The 18596-nt window shown below is 34.3% G+C and overlaps 1 protein-coding gene across 1 annotated transcript in view; it reads left to right on the top strand.

The window, feature by feature from the left end:
• LOC121734172 (A disintegrin and metalloproteinase with thrombospondin motifs 7) overlaps positions 1-18596 on the top strand; it is a 109443-nt gene that overhangs the window by 20148 nt on the left and 70699 nt on the right. The window contains exon 2 of the mRNA XM_042124624.1: positions 12498-12759. Within this exon, the coding sequence (XP_041980558.1) occupies positions 12588-12759 (172 nt within the window). The 5' untranslated portion in view covers positions 12498-12587. The remainder of the gene's footprint in view (positions 1-12497; positions 12760-18596) is intronic.

The raw sequence follows: 18596 nt of genomic DNA, 5'->3' as shown, positions 1-18596 counted from the left end.
TGCGAGCAAAGTTAAAGAAAGCATCTAAAAGTAGAACGTCTGACTCACATAAAACTACAATAACTCTGGAACGAACTGTCACCAGCAGTATTTCCGGACCGATACGACCTGCAAACCATCAAGAAAAGAGCGTCTTAAAAGGCCGGCAACGCACCTGCAGCTCCTCTGATTAGCGACGTGACGGTAGTTGCTTACCATCATGTGAGCCGTTTGCTCGTTTATTTAATAAAAAAAAAAACAATAAAAGTGGATAGTATAAATTTTTTCAAGATAGGACTTACACGATATGAAAAGGCTAACTTGTTACTTTGGCAAAAAAATATGACGAACGATGAATATGATGGGTACCTATAGAAATTGCAAACATACAAATTAAAATACCTTAGAAATTAGAATCTAGATTTTAGAATTCTAGTTCACATCGTCTGATACTGAATTTGTAAGCAACGTTCGTCGCACAACGGTAGGACCCAGATTTTTGGCTGCTACTTTACATTTTTACTGAGAAAGCTAATGGTAAATATGTAGGTACAGTGTGAATTGTGATTCTATGCAGAAAACAATATACTTACTCATTTTAATAATGTTGACATCACATAAAACTTTGATAACTGCTAGTTGCTACACACTACTATAAATACACGTTTTGAACGTCGGAACCACGATGCGTACCGCTAACGGCTAACCCGGCGAGAAGAACCGTCAACCGGCGTAAAAAACTCTACTTATACATATTAATGTTAGACAACCCAACTCGATCCCAAACTTTAATTAAACGAAGATATTTTTGTTAATTAAAATAAACTCTATGCCTGCTCCTCAAACTCTACATTAAAGTTAAATAATCATTAAATGTCTTTGACTGCGGCCGAAAAAGTAACGACTTATGATTGTGAGATTTCGTGCGATTTAAGTTTAAGTTTACGTTCAAGTTCTAGGATTTTCGCAACGGTTTATTTAGGAATTGGGTAGGATGCGTTTAATGTAAACCGTTATGAGTCCGCGTCAGAACAGTGACACACTAGACAGAACGAAGCAGTAGTCCGACTTAGGGTCAATTCAGACCGCAACGCGACGCGTAGATGCATTTCTATTTGACAGATCTCAATTGCGTGAGATGTCTTGAAAATCTGTCAAATTCATACAAATTTAGAAATACATCTACTCGTCGCGTTGCGGTCTGAATTGACCCTTAGAAGTGTTCTCAAAATTTTAAATACGTTTGACGTATTATGTCATACTATCGGCGCGCGCCGTAAAACCGCGTCGTTGAACCGTTCAAGTCATGCATACAACGCGCCGATTTGTCAGCTTCTTTAAAGTCGACCTACTGGTTCGTTCAGTATATTGTGACTGTGCTATCTGTGACACATTCGAGTTTATGTATTCGTGATGCACACGTCACGGAAATTAGGACAATTTCAGTTACCAGTTGGGCGGTGCCGGTTACCGTGGGTGGTTTATTACCTTTCTTACTTTCTGTAACAATGATACTCTCTAATAAAAAGTAACTTGTTTGATTGCTAATTAATAATTATATTATTACATATTCTTCTTCAATTATTAATTAATTATTAATTAATTATTATTATCTGTACTTGAATTACGATCGCTCGCTGGAGTACTTCAGAATAGAAAATGGTGTCTAAAAAAGGTTACTTACATAAATTCTTTTTTTTTCAATTACCTACTCTACAAAATCCGTCGCGTAGTGATAAAATGCGAGCGTTGATAAAATTGCGTTCCTTTAGAAGTTAAAACCCGATCAAAGTGTAAATTACACATTGTAAATGTAAATAGATTCTTTACAATACAATAGCACGTCACCATTTACAGTTAGTTACAAATTGTCAATAGGCATTACATGACATTGATTTCTAGTTAACAACACAGCTAGGTTACAACTTTGTACCCCAATTCTGCTTTCATCTTACACAAAAGCAGTTTCGTATTCTATCTATTCTAATTATTCCTATGATCCCCCAACCCCAAAATGATCATCAAGAAATGACAAAACAACGACAAACTTGTTATTATTGGTCAAAAAGTTGGAGTTTTATATTGGTTAAAACTTAGGAAAAATGTTTGGACATCGTCGTACCTACTAATTATTATCTTAGCATGTTCCGTTTAGCTACTTATATTATATAAAATACATTTAGTTTTATTCGTTATCTTTTTTTGAGCATAAAGTTTTAGTATAGTATTAACTATTAAGTAACTATTTATGTTAATGAACATGATTTGATCTTACGACCTATGACCTCGCGAAATAAGACGAAGCCGACTGATAGAGGAAAAAAAAACATTTATTCTACTTATTTGTAAATTGATAGATTTAAGTCGCGTTGCGTCTTGCGTGCATTACAGGATAAGACACTTAAAAAAAACTATGATTGCTTCATCATTCTATCATTTACTGTGGTGTAAAATTTTGCAAGGAACTCTACCTTGATTGAGTCAGAATAGTCAGAACATAGAGGTAAGAAATCAAAGTTATTCCACATCAAATCGGTCGATATTTTTTCAAAATTATTAGTCTTTTGTCCAAAGTTTAAAAATCAATTTAAAGGTAATAAAAATTATTCGTAATCTCGATTCTCCTTGCGCTAAGAACTCCTTTGGTAGACTTTAATTCGCAGATAATCATTAAAATGACGATGGCATCGTAAAACTGTGACGAGTGGATGATCCTAGTGACTAAAGTCAAACAGGATGTTGTTTCTGAACTGAGGCCTACTAATGACAAATTGTGAAATCATAATTTTCTCAACAAACATCAGCGTACTATCTGATAAGGAAATACGCTCACGTGTTCATCTAATGTGATTATAATATATTTCCTATTTTTGTATCATTCATTATTTGCTACCTCTTTTACTTATTTGCGTCCGCTATCAGTTCTAAGATTCACTCGGCCTAGCAAGGTCATCCACACTACGGTCTACAAGTGAACTCTATACTTGTATATATGCGAAAAAGTGTATGTCTGTTATAGTGTTCATGCTGAAATCACTGAACCAATTGGAGTGAAATTTGATATAGACATACTTTGAGTCCCAGGAGAGGACATCAATATCTAGGATAGTTTTTACGGCTGCTGCAGCAAGATGGTTACCATGCGATGAATGAAGTTTTGCAGGAACGAAGTTGCCGGCAAAATCTAGACCTAATTTAATCTGGTTTTTATCTGATACAGTCCTAAGAGTGATTACGATGATGGCCGAAATGTAAACAAGTGTGTGAATTAAACAATATTTAACTATCGCACATTGGCGTGCGATCTCGATGTTCTGTGAATTCGATGTAGGTTGCTGGAATTTGAGGCTAGAGTTTCATTAGATGCAACGCTGTGTAACCGATTTCGAATAGGAGGTATCTTGTAGTTTCGTAGAATATGAATAATACGGCTAGGTGTAGGACTTTTACTACTACCCAGTTGCTCAAATAATCAGTTTGTTTCTCTCATGAAAACATAAATGACACAATTTATTATTTTTTTCTTTTTGAAACTCCAAGAGTTGCTCCCGGGTCCCTCTATTAAATAGATAAACAGTTAAAACATTATATTTTTTCACTACTCAGAAAATAGTTACCTGGTCCAAACAGAGCGAACCGGAGGCTCGGCCTGACAAATTCCTCAACACATCAACCTTTTATTAATGGTACAATATCGGCCGCACGATTATGATAATTGATAACGATGATCCCGCGCTACGAGCCGGAACCGATCGGAGAAACATCTTTATGGGTACAATAAAAATCAGCCTTTTTTACATTTTCTCGATCTAGTTGTGTACGATACCTAACCTTGAATAACCTGATTTGACGTGTGTATAGGTGAATGGATTCTGTACACTTCCCCGTGTGTCGGCACAAAAACTCCGCGGGATATTTTGAGTTATTGTCGCGATGCTAATTCGAGTATCGATTTCGTTTAGGTGTCGATGTTTTTGTTGCAATTAGTATTTTTTAGGCTCCATTGACCATATTAGTAAGGCAATAGAGCGTCCTTTGAAGTATCGTGTTCCGTTCAACAGAATTTAACATCTGTAAGCAATTCCATACTCAACATCAAGTAGGTAATCATCAAGGTGATCTTCGCGAGGAAATGTGATGCCAGTAATAAAATAAAAATTAGCTCGAAAGACCTTGACGAAAGAATATTTGATGCTTAGTTTAGGAAAGAGTTGTGACTTATGGTTTTTAAGCGTTGTTCATGTAGATAAAGCAATTATGTGTTTGTTATTTCTTATTAATGGAGTCTGTCAAACAAATCGAAGCATAGACAAAAAGAAAGACTCTAAAACCAGTCTGTGAGTGCGTAGGGGTTCCCTTGGCGGACTGGTTTGTTTGGTAAAAAAGAACTGTGGTCAGTGGTCAACAGGGTTATATTATTATGGTGAAGTATATTTTGTGCTAGTTTGAAACATTGAAGTATAATGCAGTGTAGAACGGTAACCCTCATACTTTTGATCGTTCAAATATGGCTTCAGCTACTGACATTTTGTCTAGGACAATGAAAATTGAATGATCGATACATGTTTGATAACCAACTGAGAGTACGAAAGATCCACGATATATAACACATCTAGGTGCATATCTTGTGGAACTACTTTTTGACTCCGTTAGGTACTCTTCCATAATATTTATAATATTCGTAGGTTTTAAAGAATGCACGTTTGAAGCAACATACTAAATACCTTTTAAAAATCTGTGGACCTCCAGCAAAATTAATCTTGAGCTAGAATTGAAGATAATTTATAATCATAATGTACAAAATACGGCTTACACCCCCTTCCAAATAAACATAAAACTGTGATAGAGACTAATGTTGTATTAAAATAATCTGTTAATGCATCCAGCTGACTGATAACTTCAGCGGAATAGAAATCTTATGGACATTCGTAAATATATTTTTGCCAGTCTTTGATCTATATTGATTTGCATTAAAGTTTAGCACCGCCTGGCCACTAAAATTGATAAATAAAAAATATAATTGATTGCATTGTGTATATTTAGTTTTTTTTTTGCATATTTTCCAGTTAATGGTATCGTTTTTCGACAATCGAGGAATAGGCAAAGGCGTTATTCTACATTTTAATGTAAGCTCTACACCAGTATTTCCCAAAGTATGGGTCGCGACCCACTGGTGGGTCGCGGGTAGGTTTTGGGTGGGCCCTGAAACTATAGGACGATTTTCGTACTCGTTCGATTGTCATTTTACTTCTTCGTTCGTCGTCGTGGGTGCGTGCGGGACGGGGGCGGGGCATTCGAACGCAAACGTTTATACGTGGGAGAGCCATGCTTCGGCACGAATGGGCCGGCTCGACCGGAGAAATACCACGTTCTCACAGAAAACCGGCTTGAAACAGCGCTTGCGCTGTGTTTCGCCGAGTGAGTGAGTTTACCGGAGGCCCAATCCGCTACCCTATTCCCTTCTCTTCCCTTCCCTACCTTCCCCTATTCCCTTCCCTTCCCTACCCTCCCCTATTACCCTATTCCCTCTTAAAAGGCCGGCAACGCACTTACAGCTCTTCTAATGCTGCGAGTGTCCATGGGCGACGGATGTTGCTTTCCATCAGGTGACCCGTTTGCTCGTTTGCCCCCTAATTTCATAAAAAAAAAAACGTAATTATAAGTACCTAAGGCTGACGATGATGACATTATGGTGGTGAACTATAACGATAAGAATTAACAGGTAAATGCTGAGGCAGCAACATACCGCTGCTTTTTTGTCTTCATGACACAAGGTGGGCCGCGAACTTTAAACTTTCTTGTATATTATATAGGTCGCGGTCCCGACAAGTTTAGGAAACACTGCTCTACACTATTCTTTAATCTCCACTCATATTTAAGTTAAAACTGTAAAGCCGTTTTAGTTAAAAAGTAACAAAAATAATGACTTGCAAGTAAATAATCGAAATATGCAAGTAACGTTTGTGACTGTACGGTACGATATTTATAAATTTAGGTAGAGTCAAATAAATCCTCAACTTTTTTAAGAGCCACACATTTTTCCGACTCCCATAAAATTTTCATTTTAGCACGTAATGTTATTGTTTTGCCTCTGAGTATCTACATAACTGTATAAAATAAATAAATAAATAAAATATCTTTTTATTCAAAATGGGTATCATGATACACTTTTTGAAAGTCGAACGAAGAAACTACGTTGCCTACCACCGGTTCGGGAACTACCCCGCCGAGAAGAACCGGCGTAAGAAACTCGCACGGGGCCATCTTTTGCAAAAAAAAATGGAAAATTACAATGTTATGGCTTACAGCTATGTAACAAAATTAAAAGAAAAGTAACCTGCATGGAGCCACCCTATTCCCAAGGTGTGCTGTCCTCGAAGAAATCATTGACTTGACTTTATTTAGCTAAGCTTAATACAATCTATAGATTCGTTTTCATCTCTAACTAATGTTCACGTTGAAAACCCCATGTAAACATAGAGTTATATCGACAAACAATGTAATTTCCCGAGAAAATTCCAGATTAGAATCCATACTATAATATTATAAATGCCGTGTCTGTCTGTTACCGCATCACCCCACAACCGCCGCGCTGAACCAATTTTGTTGAAATTTGGTATAGAGAATATTTTGAGTCCCGGTAAAGGACATAGGATACTTTTTATGCAGGAAAAATATACGGTTCCTTCGCGAGGTTATGGACGTCATCTAGTTAGCTATACGAACCTAGAAATCGTCTAGATTGTTCATAGATGTGTTGTTATTTTACTATGTTTTCAAACACGTTGGCGCGAAATAGGTCATAGTGTACTCAGGAATAGCTTAGCCATAACCTTATTTACTATAATATAATGAAGCTGAAAACGCGACATTGTTCGATTTTACTCTTAGTAGTTACTAATTGGTAGGTACATTGTAATCATGATTACAATCAGCATGAAGAGATCAAAGCTTATTAGTTATTTTAATACTGGATGTTGCTTGCAAGTTGCAACTTCGCTTACGTCGAAATTCGTTCAAGATGACGACTGAGACATTTTGAGCAACTATCCTAAAATCAGAAAATTATTACTGATACTTGCATCTAGCTTAAAAAGTGGAAAACATAATTTTCTAATCGCATTAAATGCATTTTTATAATTTATATCGCTTGGGAACCGACGCAAAAACTGGCGCCGCCTTATGGGTGCAAGATGATTCCAAATACGAGCGTGAGACCGGCAAGAGATAGCACAATAAAATTAAACCTCTATTTGTGGGCTAAGTGTGGCGATCTGTCACTTTTCAGAAAACTCTTTTTTGACGACTTACTATTAAATGTAGAATAGAATAGAAAATACATTATTTGTACAACTTAAAACTAAACTTAAACTGAAAAAACACAATAAAGGAAAAATATGTACAAATAGGCGGTCTTACTGCTAGCAGCAGTTTCTGCCAGACAACCTGTATAAATGTATTTGTATGGAATTAGTTAACATTGTTTTAGATCAGGGGTTCCCAAACTTTTTCTTGGTCAGGGACCTCTTTGATATTTTTCTCTTTAACTGAAGCGACCACCATGTAGGGAATAAAAACTCAATAGGAAGTTACAAAAAAGCTAAAACTTTGGTATTTTTGTATTCAAGTGATTTCAGAGCTGCATCTTCTTCACAAGGCCGGAGGTCAGCTTTCCTAGATTTAAATTTAATACTTACTTCGATCGTGGGAATCGCAGACACAATAGATTTTTAATTGTTATGCGGCACCCGGTTGCCGCATGGGAGTTGATGGGTTAAAAAAAAGAGTCGCAGACCATATTTTGGCTCCTGCGGACCACTGGTTGGGAACCAGTGTTTTAGATTAAATGCGCTAATTTCGATTCCATACTAGCAAACATACTAAAAACTTACACCCAGAGCCCTTAATTTTATACGAGTTTGTTTAACCACTATATACGTTTTGTGTACTGTCAGAATTTTATCCAATAAGGTTTCTGAAAAAAATCGTCATTTTCGAAGACATTTAAATAAAACGGTAATGATGTTATATAATAATTTATTTGATTTTAATTTATAATATTCATATTGATATTTTTATAGTCTGTTTAAGATGATGAGATATATATTAGCCCGTACCATATTTGTTTAAAAATGATTATTGTTTTCTTAACCTCTTTTATCATTAAAAAGGAAAAACCAATAATTTGGGTTTTCCAAGCTACATTAATATTATCTTTATTATATTATATGGCAATCACATCTTTAATTATATTATAACAATTAAATGGTTTGAAAGTAACGTACAAAAAACGTTTTAAATAATTTCTATGAAAAAATAAAAAAACCGACTACAACTTTACTCACTCTTGTAAACTTCTGCAGCTGCACACAGAGACGAATATCAGTTACTTACCTTTAATTAAAATATGAAGTGATAAATTTTAATTCAGTCATTAAATGTCTCTGAATAGAGTGCGGTAGTTGATGGGCATCAAGTTGACTTAGATAATTAAGTACTTGCACAAAAGCTCAGTTGCTTTCCCCTTTTTTTACATGGCTTGCTTGCTTGCATGCTTTCCGCATTCCCGGCGGATTGGGGATATCAGCCGGTGTATGTGGGACTCCCCGTAGGATATACCCAATTAAACCCCACGGTTCTCTACTACCCGCTTAAGGCAGAGTTGAATGTCAGATTTTTATCGTTACCAAGCTAAAGCAAAAGATTTGTGGTACATACGTCATTATTAGTCTAGACGTGATTCGCCATCATTTTGTAAACATTATCACAATATGATAAGGATACCGCGAATAGGTTGTAATTAACTAACACGCAAGGTTGTGTAAAAATATAGTATAAAAAAGACTAGATTTTTTTTCCGTCTTGGCTGATTCCGTATACCTACCCCTATATGAATTAATTCTTTCTGTGCGTCGACTGCACCATCCTCAGCACCATCAGTCCGAAATTTTGTACGGCTATAGATTGCATAATATAGACTTGGCTTTTGGCATTACAAAATAATTATTAATATTTTTTCATTTGGGTTGCAGTATTTGCATTATCAAATACTAGCTGTCCAAGTTTGGCCATAAAATGATTTTCGATGTTTTCCTGCTTTTCTCTAGAAGTTTTTTCTGATATTTTTTTTCTATAGACCTCACGGAGTCCGAGACTTTTCCAACGAATGCAAAACCGTGGAAATTGGTTCGTGCGTTCTGGAGTTATATCGTCAGGAAGGAAAACCCGACTTATTTTTATATATTAGATTTCAGCCCCTGTGTTTGGTTTTTACTCATGCTTGAGCTTTACTATATTTTCTAATGTATCAATAGGCTAACATAATTAGTATAGACCCTAGGTGAAACTGTAATAACTTGTTATTATTACGTATTAAGAGTGTCAAAGGCAATAAGGTCTTGCACCTTCAATATGATTAAATTTAATTATGTAATTATACATCTTTAAAGCATCTAATTCTGCTTGAGAACAAAGTATAATATGATGTGACGGATAAATAATATTAGTTAAGCGAGGTTAAATGTTTTCCCAGTAACTAACGAATGTATGTAAAGATGGTGTATAGTGATCAAAATATCACTTTGTCCTGGACTTGATTTTCAAATTTTTCATTATGAGTAGTAGGGTAGTAAAGTTTAAAGTAAGTATAGGGGAGATGGTCTCAAAGCGGACCCCTTAAGGGAAAGATAAAAAATCTTTTACAGCTTTTTTTCCACACTAGATCATTACTAAAAGCATGCATAGAGCAAGTTTTTTATAAACCAAGAAATGTATTAGACTTAAGCAAATTACGAAACCTCTCCCGTTTGTCCAGGGAAGGACTAGGGAGCGGGAAAAATATCTATAGTCAAAAATTATCTACACAATTATAATTATGTTAGAACTTTTTTTAATTAATTTAGAGCTTTTAACAATCTATGCGTCAACAGTTAACATTGCGTGGGTTTAAAACACTAATCCTATAATTGGTTAATCGGTTGAATTATTAGCTATAAAAGCTTTTAACAGCTGTGTCATAAAGTGTTATAACAATAATAACAGACACCCTTTATATGGAAGAAGTAAGAACTAATTTTTTCGAGAAAAAACTTAATAATTTATACGTATTGTTAATTAATAGGCATGTTATTTATTACTGTCTACATTCTAGATAATTTTATTGTATTCAAAGTAAAATTTACATAGCACATGTAACTTGCTTAGCCTTGAATAGAACCAGTCTATGTATGGTTCCGTAGTTTCAGACAAATGAAACTACTTCTTAGAAGACAAACTATCTTTCGGCTTAGAATGCTCTAAAGCTGTATATTTTACTATTTAGTCAAAACCCAAGCTGTAAAGTAATTTTAAATGTATTTATAAATGTCGGCTAAACAGGATACCTATCTCTTTTATTATTTAAAATTTATACTCATAATAATATTAAGTATATTTATCGATAGAATTAATAAAATAAAAATTTTGTATGGGTGCAAACATTTGTATTTTATTCAAAATACATCAATTTATTGTAATATATTTAAATCGGGACATTGTCCCGATTTAAATATATTACAATAAATTTGGAGACAAAAAAGAAGACACTTTGCTCTCAACCATTGGGTTGAGAGCAAAGTGTCTCCACGTGTATTTTATAATCGAACATTAATCACATATATGAAAACATCGTTCACTTTGCAAAACGTGCATTTGTTGTGATACTCAACAATGCACGTCACGACGGACGGTAATGGGAATCGATTCCTCTCGGAGGAATTACGAAGCCATAAACACAAACATTTATCAATCGTGGCGCCAAGCCTACGCCCATCTTCAATAAAAAAAGAAAAACAAACAGACGGTGCCACGGATCCCGGCGCCTAATCTGTCCCTCGGCACGTGGACTAGTCCCTTATTTACTTTTTTTTTTCTCGGAGCGCATTCCTACTTTTTTGTGTAGAAGGGTTCACTTATCCCAGACTCCCTTTCTATTTAAGGAGTGACTCATATTGTTTGTTTAAACGTCTGTACTGCCCGTTCAAACATCTCGTTTTAAAATCGTGTATTTCAAAGCGTTAACATGTCTAGGATGTTTTCCTACTGGCTCAAAGAATTTGACGTCGGTCGGATCGTGGTTTAAAATAAATGAAAAATGTAGAAACGCTGTTAAAATGTTATTTTAATCCTTGTTTTTCAATCTTTGTTATATTTTTGTATAGACAGAAGAACGTCCGAATATTTCTGCTCCATTGTAGATGCTTTAGAGTCTTGTGCGTCTTGTAGGCTCATAATAAAACATAATATGGTACTACAATTTATTTTTTTACAATAGTGAAATATCGGTGTAGTCTTCATTTTCGCAACTTTTCGGCATTCACCGAAATTAAATCATACGACCCATTAATTATGCAGAAGCTCTGTAAACGTTTGTTTATGGTGAAACAAGCGCGACTGTCAATCACACCCGTTATGGCGTTGCCCCATCGAAATTACTACCATCTATAGATGGCAAAGGAGCCCGCAAGTTTTTGCCCGCCAAAATTAATGTCACCTCATTATCTCTGATTCATGCCTGCATTGTATTCCGCAATTTCGATTTTTGAAAACTGCGAACCGTTATTAAGAGGATACAACAGGGGCTAGAGAAATGAAAAAAAAGTACGTGTAATATCTATAGCTGTCTCCCTTACCTCAAGCCTATACCGCAGAACGCGATAGAGACAACTGCATAAAATCCAGAAAATCAACGATTCGTTGTCCCCTGATTCCTTCTCCAAAACTTAACCGATTTAAGTACTTTTTTCATTAAAGATTAAAAAAAGGCTTGAGCTGTGTTCCTATGTTTTGCTTTTTTTGTATAATCTAGGCAAATCTGTTTTCTGGACTTTTGAACACAGTGGAAAATCTGGCCATTTTTTTGGGTTTTTGAACGTTCATATCTTATTTAATATTTAAATTAAGAAAAAAAAGAAAACATAGGGACATTGTATTAGTGGCCGTAGATATTCAGGAAAAAAATTATAACTCTACTAGCATTATCCAGGGAGGAAACAGGGGACAACGTTTGTATGGAAAAAAGGGCGGTGTGGAATCCTCTTAAGGCTTATTTGTTAACTCGTCACCGTGTAAACACGTTCTCATGTAAATATACTTAAGAGTCGACACGGTGAGCGATAAAATTATCTACCTAAGAACGAAAATTATGTAATACATGGCACCATTCGGTGATAGCGAGTTTCCATGTTGGCCGTATCGCGCGAATAATTTCGCGATTAGGGGTGTTAGTGACAGTTAATTTTAAATTAAGAACCTAATTTTTAATTTAAAAAAAACCCAACCAAACAATTTTAATAAGACTTTATCCGGCTTAAGAAAAGTGCTCTGTGATTTTTAAATCTTAGAAATAATAATCAATTAAATAGCCAATTTGCTACGAAGATTATTTTAAAAGCTCTCGTAAGAATTTCTAATAATTATTATATTCGATCTACAAGTAATTTCGTTGCTAAAATACTGACGACCTTTTCTGTTTTTTCCAGGTCCATTATAATGCAAGATAAGCCGAACATATCGAATTATAAACATAAATAGTGCAGCAGTGTTGTGATGTGCCGGTAGCGTCAGTCAATATGAGTGCTAGTGTCCGCCGAGCCAGCAGGATGGATGTGCTATGGTCCATATTCAAGCTGCTGCTGTTTCAAATGATGGTGATGAGGTGCAGTGGCAAGCACTTGCCCGTGAGGGTGGAGCTGAACGACGTGGAAGACGTTCAGGATAGCATAAGACAATTTGTACATACTGGTAAGTTAAATGCTTGAGTTTTTTTTATTTCATTTATTTCTTGATTCTGGCAAAAAATAATTTACTAAACATTCGAAAAAAAACTACACTTTGAAAATAGAATTTAATAAATGATTTTTTAAATAATAACGAAAAAGTTATTATAAGTTTTGACAGTACATAAATAATAACGTAAAATGTTTGTGTTAAACACACACAGATTATCAATTTTTATAAAACATCAAACTTTTTAGTATCTTTATTATACAGTCTCGACTGCATTTACCGCAAGCAATTAAAGCAAATGATAAAAAAGGCAAAATAAAATCATAGAAGTCGTTTTGTATGTCTTGTTGTTTGAAATGTAGATAAGTGGCCGCCCGGACTCCCGGCTGACGCGACGAGAGATTACTTTGAAGGATTATTCTGTGCGCGTGTGTCGATGAAGAAAAAAAATATGTCAGTTGGAATTCCAGAGTTCTTTTTTTTAAATCGTTTAATGCAGTTAAATATTTTTCGTTTCGCGTTTCTTTATTTATTTTTGTTTTTAATTTTATTATCTCAATTACATACCTTGTTCTCCAAAATATTTGAATGCAGTGTACTGTGAGATTTAAAAAAACCAGCCAAGTCCGTGTCAGGTCACGCGCAATATAGGTTTCCGTAGTACCGCTAATTTTTTTTATAATTTTTGAATCGTCCATTAATGTACATCAATGATGAAATACTCAAACCAGGGGGGTGAGCCAAAATCTTTTCGTTTTCGCTTCGTTATAGAATCGCCGTTGAAAATGTATGGAATTGACATAAGGGTTCGTTAATATGACGTTGACGTTCGACTCGTCTTATGTCAATTCCATACATTTTGATCGGCGATTCTATAACGAAGCGAAAACGAAAAAGTTTCGGCTAAATGGCCAGATATGTTACTACCGCGCGCGTTGTGAAGCTTCAAATACGGCCCAATTGGGCCGTATGTTGTTTAGTCTGTATCGAGCGCAGTCACGAATGTGTCTTACCTAAATAAATTGAAAATGACGTCGTGCGTGTATCGAAAATGTACCAATTATGACTCGAAAGTAAACAAAACACATGGAATCTCTTACCACATGTCTTGATTGCAATAAATACCTCGATTATTTACATTTTCCATTATTTTTTCGAACAATTTGGAAAAAATCGAATTTTCGTCATAGCTCAGGCGAAAAGAGAGACAGCGATACAATTCGACGTTTAAAAATAGAACTGTCTCTTTTACATAAATGGTTTTTCGTATCTTTTGTTTCACTCATCTGTCAAATTTGTCAATGTCTGCAATTTTGAATTTGAAAATTGTTCGGAAGAGATTTAAGCCGGAAATAGTATGGACGTAACATATCTGTATAAGTACAATATCATTGATGTACATTTATAACGTGTTTTACACTTAGTAACATTATCTCAGTTATCAAACGTAAAGTTCCTTTATACTTCGCCGAATACCTTTTTTTAGTTGATCGACTATAATTCAATAACTTTTGAGTTTTGAAGTCTTCTTAGCCGTACAGTTTTCCTTTAAAATTCAGCATATTTCCTACTCACGTGAATTTTTTCATATTAATTCCAGAAGCAACCGTTAACCGCTAGAAGGGGGGGACACAGGACTCTAACGATTTTTTCCACTTTAAAACTTTATATTTCACAAATGGATCGAAAAATTAATATCATCCGCGCTTGATGTGTAGGGGTAGTCCCGGGTGCGTCTTCCGTCCGCCTCGGGGAGTCCCACATACCTTGGTGGTCCTCCCCAGGCCCCGAAGATGCGTAAAAGCATTCCCCCAACGAAAAAAAAAGGGGGGAGGTACAATAAAAAATATTTTTTTAAGATTTTATATACCATTTTGTCGGCATCCTTAATATCTGCATTCATGCCGAATTACAGCTTTGTAGGTCCTACAGTCTCTGAGTAAAACCGTGGACAGACAGACAGACAGACGGACGGACAGACCGAAACTACGTTGACTACGGAACCCTAAAAACACTATGATCCTAATTTTAAGTATTATAATAATCTAAAGTTTTCGTCCAAAATTTTTAAATTGTTGTTTCTTAAACCTGAATTTGTGGTATTAGTTATAGACCACAGATTATTTGCAAGGTCAGTTATCATCACCCGATGATGTCGTAAAAGTAAATGATGTTTAATTTCATGATGTGCGCAGGCAGTGATTACCTGAAGGTCGGGGCGTTCGCTTTAACGACTCGTATACTGTTACATTAGTTTCCAATTACTCGTATAAAACTTATTGGGCCTTGTAGTTTACTTTTTTTTTATAAAAGGACTTACGGAGAATTGGCTTTTACGCGTATCTCCAGACGCGGAAATAAAAATCCGACAGGAAAAAAGTTGTAAAAGTAGCCGAGTAAGTCTAAGCCATGTCTAAGCTTTACCAAATTTTATGTAAGTACGTTTTACATAGTACCGACTTTTACCTGCACAAAGTGAGTGTAGTTTCGGTCACGTGTTCGGTCACAATTTCTTTTGCTAATTAAATATTTTTTTAAATAACTTACAGGTTATGGGTAACCATTTTATAATAGTTTGTTTCATGCACTTTCGATAAAAATACAAGGTAGAGTAAGCACACAGAGAGGAAGATTATTGATGTTTACAAACACTCTCGGAAACGACTTCCTTTTGCATATGTAGTCACGTTTATGTTTTACTAAATAAATGTTATTTGAAAAAAATTATAGTGATTACTATTTTTTCTATATAATTTAACTTGTTTAATCTGCTACAAAGCCATCTTAAAATTGATATTTACAACATAATAATAATTATAATAACTTATAATATATGACAAAATAAAATCAAATGTAGAGTCAGTCACATATGGATTTGCGCTACCGCTAGTATTTTTTGCATGGTGAAGTAGCCACATAAACATACATAATAATATTAATTATACGGTATACATATTACAATGCTGCAGGGATTTGCGGTATTTACGCAAAAACGGTAAAAACTAGTAATATTAATAACATCCTATTCTAAAATTTAAAGCTTGATCCTTACAAAAATCAAGTAGACCGTACTAACGATGATGATAATGAACAAAATTACCTAATTATCATAGCGAGAGTAAAGTATAACGATCTGAATCTGTTATCTCCGTTATCACTTATCTCGCTTGTCAATATTTGTGGAGCAAATCTTATCTGAGTGCAGAAAAGGCGCGAATCTACGTGACGTGACGCAATATGACGCGTGACGTCACACCTGTCGCACGATCACAGATTATGTTTGATCACTCGCTGCGTTAAAAAAAGTGTTGTGTAAAATGGTGATTATTGTTTTTATGTTTGCACAATGCAAAACAGTTGAACAAAATTTAATGAAAGACATATCATACGAGTATAAAAATATAATCAGTAGTAAGGAGAACTATACGAGTAACAGAATAGCAAATAAAAATTTGAAATTTGGTTGCAAAATAGATAATCTATAAGCTACTTTTTGTATTTCTATTTATTAACTTAGCTCTAATTTTTAATTAAGTATTGTTATCTACGACAAGCCAGGCACTATGCTTAAAATAGCCTTTTTACAGTTAAATCTTCTAGATTAAAAGGAGTTACATAAATTAAAACTTAATATACTTAATATAAAATATATTTTTACTCATAATAATATAATACAACATCCTGTCATAATATAAATATATACAGTGCCGCGTCGTTTCCTCTGTACAATTTTACAACGTTCTTATCACATCATGCATAATACCTGTTTGCTTATTGGGCATTTTCAAAAAAATGTGTACCCCTTGTTTTTACCTTGTCCCTTGACTTCGCTACAGATTATTTGTAAAAAATTACATACTAACATTTTGTAATTTTAATGTAGGGGCATAAACAAGTTTTCTTTTATTAAAATACATTCACGTTTGTATAAAATTTTATTTAGTATGAGATTTATAAGGGTTTTTAAGTACCGAAACCTATTAAATTCACCTGTCCCCTTCCCAGAAGTTGTAACAAAATCTTTAATAACTATTTTTTTTCTTAAAGTAAGTTACTTAAAAAACATATGTTAGATTCCTAAATACTTAATGTATCAATTGAATGTCTTGTTATTGAAAAATCTAACATAATTTAACTACAAATTAATTAAAATTATAATCATGAAAAAGCAACCCGACCGGAATGTTCGGTTTAGTGACCGTTTTTTTTAGTTTTATAAACATACTACAAAAATATTTTCGGCACTAAATGATAGCACTACATTTCATTGTACATCGAGAAACTTCAATTTAAATTTAGTAGTTAAAAATCTGCTACAAGACGCGGACGCAGGTTGGATGGTTCTTCAGGAACGGTTTATTTGTTCAGATAAGTGACCATATTTTGTAAGCATTATTATACTTTCTCCAACTGTTTCTACTGTTGACACGTTGCAAAATTAGCTTAGTATTTAGTATAAAAAATGAAATTGTGATAACTATTATCGGTTATTTACAAACACTTTAAAAGTAAAAGAAAGTAATATTACGTGACTTCCGACTTGTGACTTTTCGTATGGTCACATATAATGGAACGGACAAGTCACAACAGGCGGAAAGCATAAGGCTTAGTTCACATTTTAAATAAATTATTTTTTTATTCACAGATTTTATTAAGAAAATTGGAGATTTTTAAACTGGTACGATTAACGTACAAATATATTTTTTATTACTTATGTGTTAAGGTGACGCCGCGTTAAAGTAAAAAACCGTTTTGGATATGTTTTAGATTGCTAGTTTTCTATGAAAGCCCGGCCCGGCCTTTCACAGAAAACAAGCAATGGAACAGCAAAAAATGGAAAGGGCGTAAGCGACAGAATAGTTTTGTCGCGTAATTTAAAAACCATAAATACATTTCATATAAGCTATGGGCAAATTAAAGTGTATGCTTGAACCAAGCCATGTACAAATTTGGAAGCTTAAATCACTCTCCTCTGTTGGAAAAATAGGAATCCTTTTTTTTTTTACACAGGTCTATTTGATTGATTATTCTGTGTTATAAAAGTTGACCAATCGTGTTATGCTATGGGTAAATCAAAGACAAAGACATGATAAATACTGACAATGAACTTTAATTTCTTAGCTTTAGTCATTGAAAAATCGATATCGCTACAGCCAAATTATCAAGGCGTCGCCTTTACTTAACAATAACAAATATTTAAAATTTAAGTACCTAAAAGTTTTTTTTTTTTTTACTTTTGATTTTATTTCCACTACTTTTCTATCAGTAAAGTTGAAAATCATTTTGTGTCGTTGATATTTGCAGATTTATAATAACTAGACATCAGATTATATGCATTTGCATACTTGCATATGCAAATGCATATAATGTCACTTTTTAGGCGATAGTGCATATTTTGGCAATTTTTCGTTGATAGTGCATATTTCGGTAGTTTAACTTCCATGGGCATTAAGATTGCAATCGGAAAATGTTGGTAGAAAATTATTATTGGCGTATAATAAATAAATAAAAAGTATTTATTTCAAGAAATTAAAAATCCTGGATTTTATGAAATTATAAAAATTGGCGCTTTTATTAATGTCACTACCGGAAAAGTCTTCAAAAAAATAATAAATTTTAATATTAAGTGACTTTTGACTGTGCATATTTTGTGCATATTTCGACCATTTTTCGTGCATATTTGCATGGATATTTCGGCACTTTGATCGTGCATATAATCCGATGTCATTAATAACTTAGGAATTCGTAGACATGTGAACACATCTTTATGATTATGAGATGTTCGTCCCTCTAATTATTGAAGTTAAATCTATGAAATCAAAGAATTTTTTACTTTTATAAGTAGTGCAACA

The sequence above is a fragment of the Aricia agestis genome, chromosome 15, assembly GCF_905147365.1.
Source record: "Aricia agestis chromosome 15, ilAriAges1.1, whole genome shotgun sequence".
In the NCBI taxonomy this organism is placed as follows: Eukaryota; Metazoa; Arthropoda; class Insecta; order Lepidoptera; family Lycaenidae; genus Aricia; species Aricia agestis.
The sequence above is the reverse complement of the archived record's forward strand: the minus strand, read 5'-3'. Positions and strand labels throughout refer to the sequence as shown.